At 44.5% G+C, this 19921-nt stretch overlaps 2 protein-coding genes across 2 annotated transcripts; both read right to left on the bottom strand.

Moving 5' to 3' along the window:
- Positions 1-1164: 1164 nt before the first annotated feature.
- Positions 1165-10898, bottom strand: LOC124300406 (uncharacterized). Its single transcript, XM_046754490.1, has 10 exons — positions 10110-10898; positions 8137-9311; positions 7878-8064; positions 5321-5493; positions 5146-5208; positions 4610-4737; positions 4155-4526; positions 3585-3928; positions 3178-3444; positions 1165-2601 (listed from the first exon to the last, which is right to left on the bottom strand). Exons 2-10 carry the CDS (start codon positions 9283-9285, stop codon positions 2138-2140), a joined length of 3147 nt encoding a protein of 1048 aa, XP_046610446.1. The 5' UTR covers positions 9286-9311; positions 10110-10898; the 3' UTR covers positions 1165-2137.
- A 6867-nt stretch (positions 10899-17765) lies between these two features.
- On the bottom strand, positions 17766-19384 carry LOC124300593 (kappaPI-actitoxin-Avd3c-like). Its single transcript, XM_046754861.1, has 3 exons — positions 19150-19384; positions 18692-18877; positions 17766-18063 (listed from the first exon to the last, which is right to left on the bottom strand). Exons 1-3 carry the CDS (start codon positions 19235-19237, stop codon positions 18056-18058), a joined length of 282 nt encoding a protein of 93 aa, XP_046610817.1. The 5' UTR covers positions 19238-19384; the 3' UTR covers positions 17766-18055.
- Between the last annotated feature and the right edge of the window lie 537 nt (positions 19385-19921).

Genomic DNA, 19921 nt, shown 5'->3' with positions numbered 1-19921 from the left:
TATTATCGGTAATTTAGTCTCTCTTTGACCATCGATCGGCTATAAATCATTACAATTCTAGATATTCGAGTAGATATTTCAATATTAAATATTCAGTAAAGAACGTTAGGCTAAGCATATACCTAAGTTTTATTATACATTCATTTATTGAGTAGGTACACATACAATATATAACGCATTACATAACGATCATGTTTTTTTCTCGCAGTTCAATATACAAGATCTCGTAATAGTTTCACTACGGTTATTCTTTAGGGTATATTTACGGGAGATCGTCATTTTTCTTCGGTTCAAAATATTTTTATAAAATATTTCTTCTTCTATAATGTTTATCATACAATATATCAGTTGGTTGTACGGCATACGTATACATATATACTATGTCAATAAGTATAACGCGTTAATACATAATCGTTATACATACCGTATGTATAATACTCATAGTAACAACAACAACAACAACAACAATAATAATAATAATAATAATACGAATAATAATAATCATGTTTGTTATTCAGAATTTCATAATATATATATATATATATGTATATATATATAATATATTTATTAGGTATATACATATACCTGTGACCTAACCATTCTACGTGGTATATATGTATATATCGTTACGCTATTGTTGCAACGATTTTTATTTTTTTCTTGCTGTTTAATTATTATTATTTTTGTCGTACTATATTACGTGTAGGTATTGTCCTTGGTCCATTATTATATTATTATTATTACGATAAAGTGTACTTTTAAAGGGATGAAAAATCATACGTGACGTGTAACGTATAAATTAAAATATACTATCAATCACCCGTCTGTATAATTATTATATGGACGTAACTTGCTTATTCTCAACGGCCGGCTGCTTTACAATTGAAATACCTACGATATACCCGTTCGAAAGTTGTAATGCATCTATCTCTGGTATTATCAAATTCAATTATAGATGGACATTTTTCCACAATTGAAAAAATAAATGATACAGATCGGTTACATACTGAGATTTTTTCGTCGATTTTTATAGCTTTAAGACATTTAAGAACGGGCCAAAATATCGGCTCAGCCGTGGAACTGATGTGAACGTAGGTGCGCTGATCATTTTTGATTAGATTTTTTATCAATTGAGAAGTATTAATTTCTTCGTTTTGTTATCGCTCGTTTTTTCTTCTTTTTCTTCTTCTTCTTTTTTTTTTTTTTTATTACCCTACAGACTTCGTACACAATTACGATTACGCGCGTGTATATAATATTAATGTTGTACATAATGTTGCGTAGGTATTTAGTAAATTAACTTATCGATATAAATCAGAGGAATAGAGAGAAAGAGAGAAAGAGAGGGAGAACTAAAGCATCGACACTTTTATCAAAAATTATGGCTCGGACGAGAAGGAATGAAATTGAAAGTACAGTTACACGGAATGAAAAATTTTAAAAATAGGGGATGAAATTTACTAATTAAATTAAAATATCGTAATCGAATTCTACCGGGATCTCATTTGAGTTTAAAAATTAAATATATGTACATTATACACGTTTTATTTATATTATACAGTCTACTCTACGGCACATATAGTTGCGGATAGAAGAATAAAGTTTTTCATCCTTGTCTACGTGGAAAAAAAAACGATTCTTGTTAACGATATAAAAATAATATAATTAATGAAAACTTGTCTTCGACATATTTCATACACGGTAAATCAATCAACGCCAAGACGAAGAGGAGGGAGTCAAAACAAAGAGGGCAAGAATTCAGCAGGTTAGGTAATGTGAATAATAATAGTAATAATAATATTAATAATAATAGTAACAACAATAAAATCAAACTACAACTCATAAAATATAAATCCGTTGTCGAGTTGATGAATTAATTTATAATACAGAGGTATTTTGCACATACCAATCGCGATCTAATAACCTGACCCTAGATGATTGTGATAAAGAGTGGTCTCTGCGTAACTTCCCGCCTTCGGAACGACGTCGAGGGCGTAGGATCATTTCTATAAATAACGAGAAGTCAACGGGCAGGAAGTTATTCGGAGATTCCCCCTGCGTCACGCAGCTTGACGATATTCTCCGGAGAAGTGAGAATACGATCAAGGGGAGTGAAAAATAAAGATTGTAAAAAATACTAGACGTTAACCGGGCGGACGCTGTCGTCCGATTGGGGCTGTTCGCCACTCTGCCACCCCGAATCAAGGGTAGTCGCGTCGCTCAGGCAGCATTGGGGCGTCTCTTCCTCCCGGTACTCCCGGTCCCTCGGATCGAGGCTCCTCGCCTTCTCCGGATCTTCGCCGTGGATGAACTGGTCCTCCCGGAAGTAGCCGGAGGCCGTCGGACTCTCGGGGTTTCCCTCGTCGACACCCTGAGGCGTGTAGTAGGCGTACCTACCCTGCTGTATCACCTCGTACTGCGCGTCCGGGGCCAAGAACGGACCCCGGACATTTCGCGGCTCGTCGCTGTTCGCGTAGCTGTCCGACACCGTGTCTCCACCCTCCGCAGGAAGCGGAAGCGGCAGTCTGGACCTCTTTGACAGCTGACGCTTGCCCAGACGCGCTGCTAGGTAGTCGATTCCCTCTGATCCGTTGTCGACGCCTGTCGATGACGTTAAAAGTCGTGGTTTATGCGACAGTGTGCCAGATAAATGCGGCAAATATCGTCAATCTCAACCTTCATTCTAGGTATTTCTTTAGACATCGGTGAGCAAAATATAGGTACTTTTATTTGCGGTGTACACAGATTATCACAATTTTAGTTTTTAACGTAATTTCCGAGGGGTTAACGCATGCACTCGTTGATTTTATGTACACCTGATTGTAGGATTACAAAGATTTCGGGAGATTTTTAAGGGATTTCACAAGATTAGCGGAAAAGTTTACACTAGATTTCACGAGTGATTAACCCCTCGGTAATCTTACACTGACTTGTCAGATCACGCAAGTCAGAATTTTTAAACAGTTTCGGATTCCAGCAGTGATTCGAAAATTAATTTAGAGTGAAATTAACTTGAAAGATTTTTTTATCGCTTTGCTGTTTGATCTGTGTGTAATGTGCGTGTCCGAGTTTTTGTACCGTGATCAACTTCTCTGCTTGCATTAATTGTCTACGAAAGAGATAACGTTGGGCTTTGTTGCCATTTGAGGGATAGTTAATTGCCGGTAGAATACCCACCTTCTTTATCGACTGCCAAGTCGTAGAAGCTGCTCTCTGGCCCGCAGCACGACGAAACATCGCCGAAGTAAAGTTCGCTCTCCGACTGTTTAGGCACAGCGGCTGGTTCCTGCTGGAACGCACTGTTCTCCACACCCTTGAGTGGCTTCCGTGCTCTTCTTCCCTTCATCGTACCCTCGTTCCCACCCTCTGGATCCGTGCTGTTTGATATCTCCTCAGCGTTCTCGTAGTTCCCCGAAGAACGCTTAGTCGCCCTCGGTCTGTGGTCTGTTTATGAGAATTATCAAAGTTCGGAAAAATCCACCAGCTTATTAACCGTAACGGTAGTTTTTTACAACAATACTGGAAACAATGCTTGAAAAGTTACAGGAAACAACTTGGCAATACCAAGTCCAAAAATCACTCGCCTTCGTTGACACCCTCGTAGTTTTCAAGCCGCTTTGCCATCCTGGGTCTCGGTTCGGGGACCTGAGGCCTCCTCGCGGGACTGTTGGGGTCGCTGTATGGCGGTGGTGGGCCCCAGAGGGGAACGGGGGTCTCGAGAACGCTGTAGGAAGCGGTGCTGGGTGTATAGGGTCCGTTCTGGGCGTTTAAAACACTGTAGGGCCCAGCGCTCTGGGCGTTGAGGACACTATAGGGCCCCGGGGGTTCGACGCTGGCTTCGACCTGCCTGGACGGAACGTGAAAACCGTAGTTGGAGTCGGGGCTTGGCGCAGGGCCGCGAGACCTGGACCAGGGGAGTCGCCACCGTCTGAGGAATAGGAAGAGCGAGACTTTAGGGCGATGGAAAAGCGGCAAGCAGTGAAAAACGGAGCGAATTCCTCTCGTAAGGGTTTACACGGGTTTGATTATGATTCGATTCACTCCGAGCGTTTGGAGTGGAAAAGTTCATTCTTAAAGAGTGCGACTATTCACTCCATCATGCGGGTTGCGCAGTTATCGTTCCAAGGATAGAGATTTAGATAGAGAAGTCTCACCTGGCCGGTGCCAGGTCCGGGTTCGGAGTGTACAGGTTCCCCGGTGTTTGGGCCCACCAGGGACTCGCACCTCCGCAGTCGTTGCAGCAGCCACAGGTCCCGCTTGTTGGGCCCACCGAGCCGCCCTGGCCGTACAGTGATCGGCACCGTAGCTCGAGCTGTTCCCAGTACATTTTCTTCTTCTCGTGACTCAGCAGCTGGTACACCAGCATGCAGGAGAATATGCACGCCAGGATACCAGCTACCGATACTCCGAACAAGGCTCTCAGACAGGCGTACAACGCGCCGTCGACCACCTCGCAGTCCGACGTGCCCTCAAAAAGCACCCCAGGATCTCCCCGGGACTGTGGCGTTCTGTAGCACGTGCAGGATCTGGATTTTTTTGTCCGTTAAGTCGTGGTTGATTGACGATGACATTAGTTTTGTTATATATTGTTCATATCTTTTTACAGTACCTCGCTATTGGCGTGTAAACGCACTCGCGGAGTCCCTGGAGTCTCGACATATGGACGACTGTCGTTGTTACCGTAACCAGTACGCAAACTAGCGCACAAACTACGCCGAATGACCCGCATACTTTCATCTGGAAAAAAATGAGAGATATTTTTATGACGTTAAGACTCACGCCTATATTTAATCACGATAATATAATCATACCAACAGTCATACTTAATTCATGATAATCTTCAAGGGTGATGAAATTATCTGATTATACCGTTTAACGACCGCTTTTAAAAAGAGATTCGTTATGTTCGTTTCTTGGATATTTGCAATTTTGATTAGAACAAATTGAATTCCTGAACATATTTACTATCTGATTATGCAGATTTATACAAATCGGTAGTATCAGCTAACCAGCTATCCCAGTTTTTGTTGAGTTTAGAAAAGAATTTCACGTTATATTTGTGTTTATTGACTGTTTGGAATACTTTGAATACGATTGCGAATTGCCATTTGGTAGCGAAACTTTCATTACAACTGTTTTACTTACAAGGATTCCGTATCTGAGCTTTCGTATCGCCAAGAGAAGAGTGAACACGCCCATAAAAATTAGCTGAAAAGAAATCAAATGTGTTATCAGGTCTGATTGTTTCTTGCAGTTTTGAACCGCTTAGTTACACGGAATGTTCCTTCGAGAACACTAGTTTTTCGTGAAATTTTCTCACCATGGTCCCAGGGATGTAGGAAGGTACGGTTTCGAAAAGGACTAAACTGGCTGTGTGCGCTGATAATACTACGTGTACCGCTATAAAAAGACTTCCGACCGCAGCGCTGAGTCCTGCACAGAGGCAGCAGAGCACGACGTACTTCGTGCAGCATCCACCGTCGCCCGAATGTCCTGAAAAACGGTTTAAAAAACGTTTATCTTGTGTGGTTAGGAAGCTCGTGAAAGTTTTCCATTTCATGTTTCATGCCCATTCAAGAAACCGGATCTTGTGCAACAACAGGGAGTAAGTGACCGCCAGGCGATTGGCTTACTGTAAAGTAAAATGTGAATTCGTAGAAGCGTGTACAAGGCGTGAGTTTTTCCCACAGTCAGGTTGTTCAAAGTCGATAAATTCTGTGGCCAAATTCCTAACGCGGTAGGTCGTTTCGAGATCCGAGAAATAACCTGCGCGGAAAATGCCTTTATGGTATTTTATCCATGACAATGACAGGTTACCGGGATCGTGGCGTCTACCTGCACGATGCACTGTTACGTCTCTGACCACCTATGCAAGCATCTTTCATCTTCCCGCGAGGATTGCCCAACCGATAAAGAAACTGCTTTTGTAAACAAGACTAAACCTTTCTTTTCACTGGAAAAACCGACTGCCACGACGTTACTAGCGTATTTCTCATTCCATGGAACATGGGAAAATTTCACTGGCTTTGTGTCCCGCAAGGCATTGTTATCGATTCACTCGCTTCGACTAGGTAAATATTCTTTGTGCAGGATAGTAAAAATCCGTCTATACACCAGGAATTCAGAAATACCGTTAAAATCGATCTGCCGTGCTCTTCTTATTTTATTTATGTTTTTTTTTTTTTTTTTTTTTTTCAAGTATAGCATGCGCTTGAACAAATTGCCGAGCGCAGCGATGGATTAAACCAATCAGTGTAATGAGAAGTTCACGGTAATCCCAGAGCGCCTATTACAACATTCGGGCTTCCAATCCGGGGTGAAGCCTCGACGTCGCAAACGTGTTTCATTGTCAGTTGATTTTCCTCCGTCGAGCTGCGCGACGCGACGAACCGGGAGACTATACTATCGAAAAAGAAAAACAACACTAAAAGCAACATGACAATTTCGTAACGTGAGTTTAAACCCTTATGGTAATCGAATCCAGCAGCGACGGGTAACCCGAGAAAGCGAGCGACTGAAAAGAAACGCAACGGCTTGTCGGAAGGTGTGATCGCGCGGTAAAATCGAAGGCGGTGGTCGTCGGTTTGAGGGAAAGGGGTTGAGGAGGAGAATTAAGGCCGGTTTGTAGCTCCTACCGCAAGGGTGTGGATGTCGCGGTCTCGGTAAATGTGAAAAGTGCCCGTGTCCCAGATGGCGCGATGGTAAGTGCGCGTGGGGTCCCAAAGAAAAAGGGTAGCCCGTTGTTCCACCGTCGATCTCACCACCTAGACGACACCGCACTATTTGCAGCACCGGATGTCCGTCCATCCTTCGTTTATTTGAATCGCATTCGTCGCTTTTTTCGTTGATTTAAAAGCAAATACTCGGTTTTCTTTTTACTTTATTCAGACCTCTTGCACGGCTCGGGCCCTTTTTTATTTCACACTTTGGCAGTGTACGATTATTGTATTATTATTGTATTATTTTCGTTTGAGTGTGGCACTAGGTATAGGCAAAGTTTACAACGTTACGTCTTATGTTTGTTTTCTTTTTTCTTTTAGAACTGGTATCAAATTTCATTTCGTTTTATTTTGTGGCATAGTTTTTCAAGTTATTGAAACAACGAATTTCAACATTTTTACTTTGTTATCAAGCAGCTGCAAGCTCCAAATAATTTTTTAGGTTTGACGAATTTCAGATCTCGGTATCGTCATCTGATAATAAAACCATGTTTCCGAGGCATTTTTGGACACTGATAACCGGTTTACATGTTTAGCAATTAAAAATAACACTCAGGATCTCCGTTGTAGGCTGCAGCGCGTCTTCACTTTTTGTATATTAAGAGTGGAGGAGAAAGATGTAAACGGGGGAAAAAAAAAATGATAGGAACATCCGTTGAAGAAAACGCCAGAATCGAACTGGGGTAGATACGGACAGATCAAAACACACTGAGAGCACTTAAGTTTCACCTCACGACACTCCAGCAAATCAATGTTTCCCGACACATCTCTCTCGACCCGTGGAGAGATAAACTTGCTTACTTATCACTTAGAGCGGAATCTATGCCATCCCTTGCGTTCATCTTCGCTCACCCAAAAGCGAGACGGCCAACTGATCGATATTCGCTAAACGGTTAGCGCCGCGTCGCGGCTGACGTTGGAAGCCCGAAGGGGATGGAAACCCAGCGCGAGAGTTACAAATTGGTGCTTGCTGATAAAACGCTTTCAGCAATTGATAAGGAAACTCTTACCTTATAATTTCTACGGTGATTCAAATTACCGACCCGAGGCTTTGACTTCCCGCGTTGGATGGATACAGGAAAGTGCCGACTTACTGATAGCTAGTCATTTCTCGTCATGGTAGGGGAAGATTTGATTAACCAATTTGTCTAAACTCACGGTGACTGGAAGTCGAGGTGTCGTAGTGTCTCGTGGGCCTCGGCGGGGGCCGAGGTGGTAGAGCCGGGGGTTGATGGGTCCTCAACGCGACCTCATTCTCGTCACAATCATCCTCGGAGCCTCGCTTGTTGGAGCCATCCTGCTGTGCAGCGTGGCACTGGCACTTGCCCTTGGCAGGAGAAGGTACCTGTAAGGATTGAAAAATGATAAATAAAGATTGTCCGATTTTCGAAATACGTGCCGGTCCCCGCTTGCCCACCTGCATGGCGTTGACCCCGATTAACGACGTGGTCTTCGTTTCACCGGGAGTTTGGTTGTGAGCGTGGGAATGCGAGTGAATATGCGTATGGTGGTGAGAATGATGTTCGAGGCTGGATGGCGCGCGTTGCCTGGTCTCCGGTATGGGGTTACCATGCTGAAGGCTGGGGTGAGGATGGAGGGTTTGCGCCTGATGATGACTGTGGAGCTCGTGGACGTGTTCGAGTCTGCTGTGAGCTCTGGTGTTGGCGTTGGAGGACGAAGACTCGGAGGAGATGCCCGAGCTCGCGTGGTGATGACTGCCGGGGGAGAGTGGAGCGGTGGTCAAGCTGCCGGACGAGCTACCGTGGCGGTGGCTGATGAGAGAGGACGCCGAGAGGGTGCTGGTCGCGTGGTGATGGTGGTTGGGGTGATGCCCGACGCTCGACACTTTCGGGTTCACGTGATGGTGGTGAGTGTGCTGCCTCGGGTGCTGCTGGAAGGCGATTTGGAGAGTCTCGTTTCCCTCGAGGCTGCGTGCCGGGGCGTGCGAGGCTACGTGAGGGTCGCTACCGACCCCTGGGTGGAACTGTTCGTGGTTGTGTTGGTAAGGGCTCAGGATCTGCTGGATGTTTTTTACCTTCTCTTTCGTCGTAAAGCTCGGCCGTTTCTGCTGACCCGGCTGCTCGGCCAATTGCTTGTCCAACTCCTTCGCGTCCAGCATCGGACTCGGACTCGACGACGAGCTGTGCTGGTGCTCGCCTGGCCTCGACGACGACTCGTGTACTCGCCGGGCGGCTTCGAAAGCCAGATTTCGGGATATGTCAAGGTTCCTAGGACTGCACGGCACGTTGTGGGTTCTCCTGCCTCCCGCTGACCTTGGACTCGAGGTGAGGTTAGTTCCGGGATCAGCGATTCTAGTCGCTTCTATGTTCTGCTGCAACTCTGGTCCCGAGTCACCTCTTCTTATCGGTACGAATGCATTCTGCATCGTTTCCAGCACCCGTTGATGATCCTGTCCGCTCGAAAGCCGATTGCTTACCAGGCTTCGCTCAATTCTGTCACGCTGGGCTCTCACCGAGTCCACCGAAGACATTGCCGAACACTGGCAAGGGTGCGGTGACCCTTCTGGGACCAGGTCCAGGTCACTCGGCGGTTGTTGCTGAGACATTTTTTTCTAATTCCGTCGGTCACACCCTGGAATCGGAACAATCACTCGATTAGAATCTAGTCGGACGGTGTTGTCAAAGAATAGGATATTGGTCGATGAATCGGTTGAAGCGTAACCATCGAAAATTCACAGAGCCAGGAGGTGTACCAAAATACTAAGCTACGCATGTCTGTCTGATTAGACGGATAACAGTAAATCGTAATCATTCGGGCTATTCAAGTAGAGCAGGGTATTTGAGAATAAATTTCTGTCAATGAAAAACGGTCAGAGATCGTCCTAAAAATTTCAAGCCGTAGATAGCCCTTCGAATATTTTGTTACAGACTGAACGGATCGTTTTCCGTGTGGTAAGATATTAGTTGACCGATTTCAAAAGCAGGTAGCCGAAAGTGGCCGCTCAGGTCAGCTGTGCTACACCCAAAGGACTGAATTCGGAGAACCCGTAAACAGAACGAACGCAGCCGAATTGCTCAGGTCAAAGATTAGCGATCAATTACTCAAGTCGTGACATGTTTCCCGAGCAGCTGATGAAGCGCTTCATGTAACTGAAGGAAATGAGCTAAACGCAAGGGATAAAGTATAATTATTAATTACTCTACTTGACGTTATTTTTCTTTTCAGTACTATTTATTTCCACGCTCACTTGTCTCACAGTCTGTCTTTTTTTCATTTTACTGACGATTTGGAAAGGCATCGGCTATAACCATGTCCATACCTGTATTATAATTCTTGTTCATGCATAATTTAACAATACCGATGCTTCGTTTCACCGGTACACAGTGAGAACGGCGTGGCCTAGCCTATACCCAGCTTATTATAACCCACCTGAGTCGGTGGTTTAACTCTTGGGCTCGACTGAGGCTAACGGTCTGCGAATCGTTCTCTTCCCGCATCGGCGTCTCGAGCTTGTTAGATCGGATCCACCAGCATGTTGTCGTAGTATACGCTTCACAGTAGATCTCACCGCATGCAACGTTTATACCCATGACTTTGCTAGCCCCATATCGGCCCCCGCGTGTAACCTCGCCAAGCACAACGACCCACAGACGACGACGACGACGACGAGGATGTTCCGGCCACTTCGCACGCGTCAACACGCACGCAGTCACTAACTCACTAACTCACTCACTCACTCGTCCACATCACATCACGAACGTGCAGCGCATCCTTGTAATTGCGTCCATGGACCAACATTAGTATCGGGGATAATTTCACAGTCAGGATTCGGTCCGGCAAAACGGAGTTGGATAGTAACATAAAAATGGTTCTTACTCAACACGTCTTAACACTCGCATTACAATTATCCACGAGTGATCAAACAATTGTCTGGAGAATCAGTCTTTGTCTCGGTTTTAGTATCTTCCCGGGTATCCGTTGGTTTTTACCTATTCCGAGACTGACTCTGGGCTGTCTATCAAGACTCCTATCTTCCTCCACGAGGTACGGATTACCTACGTTCGATTTCACGATTAGCGAATACCGGGTGTATCGAGAACCGAACAGAACGGGCACTGGATTTAAATCGCTATTCCCACACTGCAAAGATTCAGTCTTAAACGGCGGACGCGCAAGACAACCGTCCAGACGATCGACCCTCCGCCTTCACTCGGAGGCGTTCTGCTTTGGAATGCGCCTTCGGCCCCTTCCGCGGTCCCCTCGTCACGATTCGGTTCGCGCTAAGGGCCCGCGCGCCCAGACGCCACGGGCCTCAGCAGTCCCACGCCATTCCCCCACCGCTGCCCTCCTCTTCCCCCTCCTTGACAATCCATCGACGCCATCACCTGCACGCCCGCCGCTGCCGTTGGGACTTACCTTGTCTGAGAAAGTACAACCGGGGCCCCGTTTTGTTCACGTATAATTCTCGGACCCCGATTTTGTCGATAAAGACGGACGGTCCGATCCTCAAAATTGCACCGACAGAGATCTGACTTACTGGCCAAACTGACGATGACGCTATTTCATGTATAGTCGCTCTTGAGCAGCGATCGGCAGAGGTATGAATGAACCGGTATCCTCGGTGTCATTCATGAAATTCTTAGATAACAAGATGACGCTGCTTGTAGATGCAGGAAAAATTATCTAGAATCAGATGAACGCGTTTTTATTATACTGTTTATTTGAATTAAAACGGTAGATGTATAGATGAACAATTTTCATGGAAACGGTTGAAGATTGTTACAATAAAACGTTACCCGTTTCTAGTTTTTGAAGAATATTTACTTAGTTCTAAAGAAAATTTGCGAACTAATTACGTTCCGCTCAGATCGGTTTGTTTGTTGAAAATATTCGCGACGGTAATAATTCAGTTCGGGGTTGAATCAAAACGCTCTGAAATCGGCTCAAAACCCGTTGACATCGAGGGCAAAATTCAGTTGCTACATTAGGTACAGTAACTATTTTAGTTTAGTTTGTTGAAAAATTTCACCTTCAAACTTCATACTCGCCAATGGACAGTGAAATAAAGGGGTGGTGGTTGAAACTTGGATGAATTAATATTTCGAATAGTCGATATATCGAAATTTCAAACGTGTGAAAATAAAATAACGAAAGATGAATGGTTCGAAACATTGATTTTTGAAAGCGTCATCGATCAGTAGTCATTTCAATCAGTGACACTTTCTAAAATCAATGTTTCGAACAATTCATCTTTCGTTATTTTATTTACGCATGTCTGAAATTTCTACACATCGGCCATTCGAAATATGGATTCTTCCAAGTTTTAACCCTCACTCGAATAAATTCAACCTCGGGATTATCACGTCGTTAATTAATGACGGATCATTAGGTGATATTCCAAGCTCCTTCGAGTAATCATGGTATTCCAATATTGTTGGTAACTTATCGCCGCAGAGTGTAAGGCGGGGGTGTGCGACCGAACGGTATACCACGAATCTAGTTTAACCAGACCGGTATAGATCCCGCCACGAGTATCTTCGAGCCTGTGACGTCACAGAAATATAGTCAACAATAAGCAGGCACACCGTATTCTTGTAGAATTGATAACTGTGAAAATAAAACGGCACATCAAATTTGTAAAAAAAAAAAAAAAAAATCCCATATCGCTTTTAACAAATCGTTCATAATCGTCGTCGATTATCTCGAAATGATCCTTCACGCTTAAATTGTTCTCTCGGCGTACGGAGATGAAGTCTAAATCGTCGAAAGAGACGGCGTGTGCGCAAATGTTTATACGCGATGGTTGATGAGTGTGGGTGGCGATCGACTCGACCCGAAAGCAATCGAAGGTTCGAGCACGACGGAGCGCGGAGGGCGAGTGGTTAAGGGGTAGAAATGCATGGTTGGCCGGCACCAGCTGCAGGGTGTTATTGATACTACATTTCGCCCAATTTGACGAATTGCCCGCGGACTAGACTAATGGCTCGGATACACCGGAGACGGACGGACGGACGGACGGGGGTCGAATACCGGGGAAATTATTGCCTCCAGTAAAACTATAACCACCCATAACTTTCGCCCGTAATGCTGGCAGCGCGTTGTAGGACTGAGATGAAGAAAGAGACGGGATTATAACCGTTCGCGAAGCTCGCAGCGAGGGAGGATCATCCGAGCGCGAAATTAGAGAATGTTTCCTCTTCGCTCGAGAGGCCCGGGAAGAAAATGGACTAATGGAAGGAGAGAAAGGAGAGACTTCCGGTATTCACTATACTCCCTAAACACATCGTGAGGTACACGATTGGCCAGTGGAAATGACGCGCGGAAATCAACTTTGGAAACTGTGATCAATAACTTTTGCGTCGAGTTGAAATTTTCCCAATAAGGCAAGTGTAACAGTTATTGACACGAGTTTAGACCCGTCACTTGATTCTTCTGTTTATCAAAATTATAAATTTACGGCACAAATAGTGAATTTCTTCAATTGCTAGAGGGTTGGACAGGATTCGTACGCGCAGGGAAAACCTGGAAAACCGGAAAAACTCAGGGAATTTCTTACATCAGGGAAAGGTCAGGGAATTTCGAAAATAAGACTGGAATTTTTAAGTTTCTTGAAGAAATAAACTCGTTCTTATACGTACATTACTTGATATCAAACCTCCTTTCGTTTTTTTCTTACTGAAAATCGCTGGCTGTTGTTTGTAAATTATCAGTCGGACAGTAAATTAATTACTAGGTAATATCGAAGGTATTAGTATTAATAAGCAAAAAAATTGTCTTTAATCAGCGGCATATTTCTTGGAAGGTTACTGAAAAAAATCCTATTTTCAGGCTGGAACACCTGAAAAAGTCAAGGAATTTCGGGTTCCAAAAAGCGTACGAACCCTGGTTAGACACGAGTTTTTTTTCTTTCTGTCACTTTAGAACCAAGGATCAAATCGGTACGATTAAAAAAGGTCGATAATCGGTACACGTACCGTAGTTATCTTGATTTTTTTAGGGTTTCGTTGGAAAACCGTCGCTACAAGATGTCGATGGTTCGATTTGGTTCCTTACTTCTTCTTTTTCTTCTTCATCTTCTTTTTTTTTTTTTTTTTTTTTGGGAGGATGCCGCCGGACCGATGTGTGATGTCTGCGGATAAATCCTCGGCTGCGGGTGGCTGCATGGATCCGCTCGCTGCGGATATGTGTATAGCTATATAACCGCGCTAAATAATAAATAGGAGAGGGTTTTCCAGGGGGTTCCCCGAGGGTGCCATTAGCGGGGCACGGCGCAAACCCCCCGGTGCCGCCGCCACCCGGAGCCCAACCCCCGCTGGCCCAGGGTCTAATACACTTAGGGCGCTCCGCAAGACACGTAGTCTATGGGAAAGTATGGCAAGGGGGAATTCGCCCCGCGTACAGCCTCCTCATATACACACATACACACACACACACACACACACGCGCGCGCGGCATAACTCCTCCGCCCCACTTGAATCCATCTCTGATCGCCATTTTCGCGAATACCCATTTTTTTCCCCTCCCTCGCCGCGGTTTTTGTCGCCTTTCGAGCTGCACGGCTCACCGTTGAATATCCATAATTTGTCGAATCTTCCGCTTCTACTTTTCGAACCAGTGAGGAATTATTTCGTAAGAAGAGCTAATGCTGTTTCGAAATTTCGCGAAATCATCGTTAGGCAAAAGTTTGATCGATCCTTTACAAGCAGGGATGGAAATTAGGACAGGGGTGAAAATCGTATCGATGAAATAATTACCTGCATTATCTCGTTGCGACGGTTTTGGGTACACTTAACTTTGATCGTGCGATTATCGTGCCTTGTGCGCACTTAAATGTAATCACCCACTCGAGCCCTGTCCCTTAAATGTACTACCGGACTCCACCACCGATGCCGTTTCAGTTTGGGTAAAAGGAAAAAGAGGGTAAAAGATAGAGGCATAGAGATGGAAGGGATCTTCGGTTAAAAATCTCTTACCCTGCCGTTATACTCGTCGAAAATGCCGCACTGTACGTATACGTGTATCATATACATATAAACCTATACCCATCAAGGTTGAAATCAGATTCGGATCACACCCCCGCTGCTAGCTTCAATCCTCAATCCCCAAAACGATCCCTCGATCGCTTCTTAATATCTCAAAAATGTAAAGGTGAATTTTGTTTCGTTCCTTCTTTTGCCAGCTTAAGATGCGTGGATGCGGTGATTTTTTTTTTTTTTTTTTTCTTCATTCCAAATCGTCTTCAAATTTGTTTTTATTTTTTACACAAGATTGGGAGCATTGAGGTTATTATTAATTGCAGCAGTTCTCACAACTGGTGGAACAGTGTCATTAGAGCAAGTGATAGAAAAGTCGTTTCCAGCCGGTATCTGGTAACATATAATTAACCCTAATTGGTCACGCTTCTGTAGAGTCGCGTAACGGTCACATTTGGTGAAATTCACCCAAAACGTGATATTTTACTTAAGAAATGTGGAAAAAAGGCATTTATTTCGCATTAACGATGACGTCCAGAGGTTCATTTCCACGACTCAGGAACTCTACGAGGGGTTTGAAAAATGTTTGGGGTGAAATTTACTCCGAGTGACCACATAGGGTTAATCGGTGCCGTCTGCTAATTCTTCTCCTTGGGATAGGTCAATAAGTTCGGGAAATGCTCCATCGGCATCACCTCGTCATCAGTGTCCAGATGTAGGGAAGAGGCGGGCAAAATGTACCCGTTACGTTACGGGAGGAATAAAGTTGGACAAAAATTACATTTCAAGCGTTATCGAAATTTTTTGCAATTTTTTACGCTACGTTCCATATTACCCGCCTCTCCCCTAACACATACCTTCGGTATGGAATGAAAAAGGAGAAGTAAGTGAGAGAAAAATGTGATTGCAATTGGTCGAATGCAGCACGCGAACATGATGCACTAGAAAATGAGCGGTCAGCGATGGCGGGGCGGGGGTTGGAGGCAGGTCGGCGGATATCGTAAGTATCAATAATTGAGCAGTGTAGGGTGGTCGGCCATTTAGCGGTCGAGCGAAGCGGACTGCCGGGGTTTTCGCTGTGTGCGAAATGAAAGGGCAGAAAGCGAGGGGGGGGGGGGGGGGGGGGAGAGCTGGGACCTGCGATCCGCGGTGTTCCAGCTTCCGGAGAGTTCACCACCACCACCACCACCACTACCACCACTACCGACCGAGGCATGGGGTGAAATGGGGTTGGATGGGAGGCAGTATCGGAGCTCCTATCGGCGAGGGCTGGTATCGACATGTCGGTTGCAGGTACAACCAGACCTCCGCAAGGACGACGATGCGGGGAACCGTTCGTTCCACGGAAGCTGCTGGTGCATGATGCGGCTATCGCGCAAAAAAATATACAGACCCATCTGTCACTGCACATCGAAGTTACACGATTCGAAGAGTGACTTTTCGAAGTTATAAACAACCTTGGGTCGGTCTGGTGGTTTTATTGTAAGCTAAAGGGAACCATGGTTCGTTTGTTCCAAAATTTTGAACCCAGTTTACGAAACGTCTACAAATTTTTGTCCGGTTCTTTCTCCGGAGCATTTAATTGTAAGTGCCGCTTTATATCTATCGCTAAATGAATATTTCATTGTAATCTTAAATGACATCTTTATTAATAATAAAATGTGTTATAGCTGTTCTGAGGAGGGCTCCTCTCAGGGTCGCAATGTCAATTTTTTACTTTGCTTCTTTCGACCTCGACACCGAGAACCTTACGCCATTTATTATCATGATAAGATCGATAAAACATTGAACAATAAAAATACTATTCTAATTATCTTCATCGGCAGAGAAATCATCCACACTTGAAAGGCATCGGGATCGATTTTGTATCAGCCTCATGACTGACTCTCTTCAATTTACGTTTCCACGACTGTCACAATCAGTCGGAATGAATGTATACCACCAGCTTTTTTGCTCTCTCTTTGCTTGTCTCCGTGTAACCCTTTGTTCCTAGTTCCGCGACGAAGATCATCGATTTATTCTTGACTTCGTTGCGTCGGTCGGGTTCAGTTTCATGTTTAGGTATTAATTTCAGTTCGGTATAAAATCCTCTTTCACTTTCACTTATTTCCATAAGTTTCCGAAGCCGATTGTCTCATTAATTCAATTCCAGGGTAGATTTATCAATCCGAAGCTTGAAAGATCGCAAAGGGTGCAGGGTGGGTTAAGTTCCGGGTGTTGCCTGGGGTGGATTGGCGACGTACCTGAGACCGGCAACCCGGGTGTTGGTTGTTGGGATGAGAAGAGGTAGCGAAGCGTAGTCGCCGTCTCCGTTTGCGTTTTAACCCCCATTAGTGACCCTTGGGGGTGGAGGCAAGAAATGCGGTGTGAGCGAGGCATGTAGACGACGCCTAGGAAGCGCCGCACGCGACGCCGAAGGAAAACTCTCTCTCTCTCTCTCTCTCTCTCTCTCTCTCTCTCTCTCTATCTTACTCTCTCCGCTGGCAAACTCCCGGCGCGAGTTAATGCCGCATGTAAAAATACCGGAGGGTGGTTGGCTTTATATCTACACCCTCGAACCGCCTTCATAATCGTTGTTGCGTCTTGGTGATCCGCTTCAACCGAATATTGTGCTGTATACCTACCTGCCCAAGCTTTATACCTTGTTCGAGATATTAATATACACCGTAGCGAGCGAGGAGAGGGGAGAAAACTCTCTTCCGCAAGGCGAGAGCCCAGATGCGCTACTGGAATATCTAAATAACTTCAACGTTTTAAATCGAATAAGTAATAGCCGAGATATAGACTCTCCGGGCTTGGGGAACGAGGGAGATGGAAAGAGAAAGAGAGAGAGAGAGAGAGAGAGAGAGAGAGAGAGAGAGAGAGAGATACTATTCTTTGGCCCCGCTGCATAAATGAGCATTCTCTGGCTCGACGATTTCGCCGCTTTATACTCTGCACTCCTTACCGCTGCTACACAATTTTTCGCTTATCTTTTTGTGCCGACAATTTATATGCGGAATATATTGCATTGTGGACAAAGTTGAAATAGACACAAACGAATTTGACGGTTGCGGATTGTCGTGACGAGAGTGAACAGAATGAAGACTTTGGTGAAATTATCAATTTTTTTTTTTACTTTCTTCTTTTATTCAAACTCAACAAACATATTTTGAATGTATACATTCATAGGTAACAATATTTATAAATCGTAATCAGTGGGATAACAATTCTTATTTTCTAATTATTTTATTTTCTTGCTTTGTTCTTGTCTATCGTCTATCGTTGTCTCTTCTGCTCTTCTTTTATCTCGATGCTAACGTCGTTATTAATATAGCGGGTATTTACAGGTGGGTGATTAAGCAGCAACTGCCTGTATAGCTTCGGTAAATCTATGTGCATTAATTGTGTGCGATTGGGTGATCAATTATCTGAAACAAACGAAGAGAAAAGAATGGTGAACATCGGTGTGAACGTTGTCACAATGTTAATTATGACCGGTGTATAAAGGTGTAGTGGATGTTTGGCCTGCAGTGAAAGCTGAGCAAACGCCTAGCTGCAGTATCAACAGAAGTGGTGGTTGTGGTCAGGTGTCAACCATGCTCGGAGTCATCCATAAAAGATGAGAGACAGCATGTGTATATACATACGCATGTATAGATATACGAATTGACGCGGTATCCATGAATATACATAGAATTCGAACGAGAAGATTCGGATAATAAAATAGCCTTGGAAAATCTCTCTCTTCGTCGCGCGTCGTTTTGTATATCATACGACTGCTGGTAGATTTATGGACGTATAATAATAACAATCGCGCGAGCGATTAGCATTCCCGGTACAAAGATACAAATTTCTTCTCACCGAGAAGAGAAACAATTTAGGGCAAAAAATAAATAAATAAATAAATCGTCCTTCTCTTGGGATGTTGTCTCAAACTCGGTTTAAACCACGATGTTATTGCTCGATTATGAATTTGCATGAAAGCGTTGCTCGATGGTTAAAATATCGAGTTACGACGCAGCTGTGGACGAATTGAAGAAACGTTTTGAAATTTACCTTTGCAAGCGTTCAGGCACTCGTCCTTGGTCAAGAAATTATTCGCGTTGCCGAAACAACCGCCGTAGTAAAAGCTCACGCAGTCCTTTTTCTCGGGGTCGTAACCCCATCTCGGCATTCTGGCTCTGCATATACCAGTGACCATTGGAAGGTCACAGGACTCCTTGGTTGTCGCGGGTTCCGATTCTGAGGAAAAGAAATATACGTTGTCAGAAAGTGACTGACAGTGAGGTCGGAAAAACGATTCGCCAGTGTCATAAACTGGTTCGTCTTGGTTCATTCCTCAGAGAAGAAAATGAACCCTTGGCCACGGTTTATCCAAACCAAAATACACCGAAACGAAATGCTCAACGATCTCTTCCAAACCGTCGGGATAATCTGGACCGCTCTTCTATCGTCGCAATTAATTAATCAAGACCCCGGTATATGTATATATGTATATTTATTTGGAAACTCACCCTGGTAACGAAAGTCGGAAGGGAGACCGACGACGAGTCCGCAGACGCAAGCGACGATGACGAGGAAAATGACCAGGCTGGAATTCATGTTTTTGAATCAACCGTACTTTCAACAACGAACTTGAAACGGACTGGAACTCGCACTTGGCGTTCTTGATCTGTAAACTTGACGCACACGGCTGCTTCTGGTTTTACGTATGATACCTTTGAGGCTGGCTCAATGCTGGCCAATGTGACATATGCTGAGCTTATATAGCTGCCAACGAGATCTCTCGTAGTGGGAGAATCGACGGGGGAAACCCGGCTCCTCGGTTCTCAACGACCGGGGCACACTTTGCTGAAGAGAGAACGTGCTCAAAGTGCAATTGCACCATTCGTCTCGCTCATCATTGTCACGTCTGTTTAACGATTTTTGCGAGAACCGACATCAGTGAATTAGCTCTTCAGATTTTTCTTGTATGATTGCATCATTAATGCGGAAATGTTTTGCAAACGATTATGGTGTGATGGAATGATATTCGCAACGTCTAGAAATTTGTTTTACGGATTTAGGAAGTGCTTGATCACTTCGTGCTGTCAGATACTTCCCGTGCATTCAACATCGCCACTTTTCCGGTTGCGTATTAAGTCGTTCCTGACGCAGAATTACCTCTTGTTAATTGTTCGGTATTGAAAGAAACGAATGATTCATTTGAAATATCGGCAATTGTGTTGACGGGTAATCACACAAGTATGTACTATAATCCTCTGGGAAGTACCTTGAGCCTGGATC

The sequence above is a fragment of the Neodiprion virginianus genome, chromosome 3 (assembly GCF_021901495.1).
Source record: "Neodiprion virginianus isolate iyNeoVirg1 chromosome 3, iyNeoVirg1.1, whole genome shotgun sequence".
Classification (NCBI taxonomy): domain Eukaryota; kingdom Metazoa; phylum Arthropoda; class Insecta; order Hymenoptera; family Diprionidae; genus Neodiprion; species Neodiprion virginianus.
The sequence above is the reverse complement of the archived record's forward strand: the minus strand, read 5'-3'. Positions and strand labels throughout refer to the sequence as shown.

Bases quoted from the DNA above. Each gene is read 5' to 3' on its own strand.
- LOC124300406 (XM_046754490.1), bottom strand. From the start codon at position 9,285: ATGTCTCAGCAACAACCGCCGAGTGACCTGGACCTGGTCCCAGAAGGG. The intron at 3,929-4,154 runs GTGAGACTTCTC...CCTATTCCTCAG, and splicing joins CCGGACCTGGCACCGGCCAG to ACGGTGGCGACTCCCCTGGT. The intron at 2,602-3,177 runs GTGGGTATTCTA...CGTCATCGACAG, and splicing joins CTTGGCAGTCGATAAAGAAG to GCGTCGACAACGGATCAGAG.
- LOC124300593 (XM_046754861.1), bottom strand. From the start codon at position 19,237: ATGAATTCCAGCCTGGTCATTTTCCTCGTCATCGTCGCTTGCGTCTGC. The intron at 18,878-19,149 runs GTGAGTTTCCAA...TCTTTTCCTCAG, and splicing joins TTCCGACTTTCGTTACCAGG to AATCGGAACCCGCGACAACC.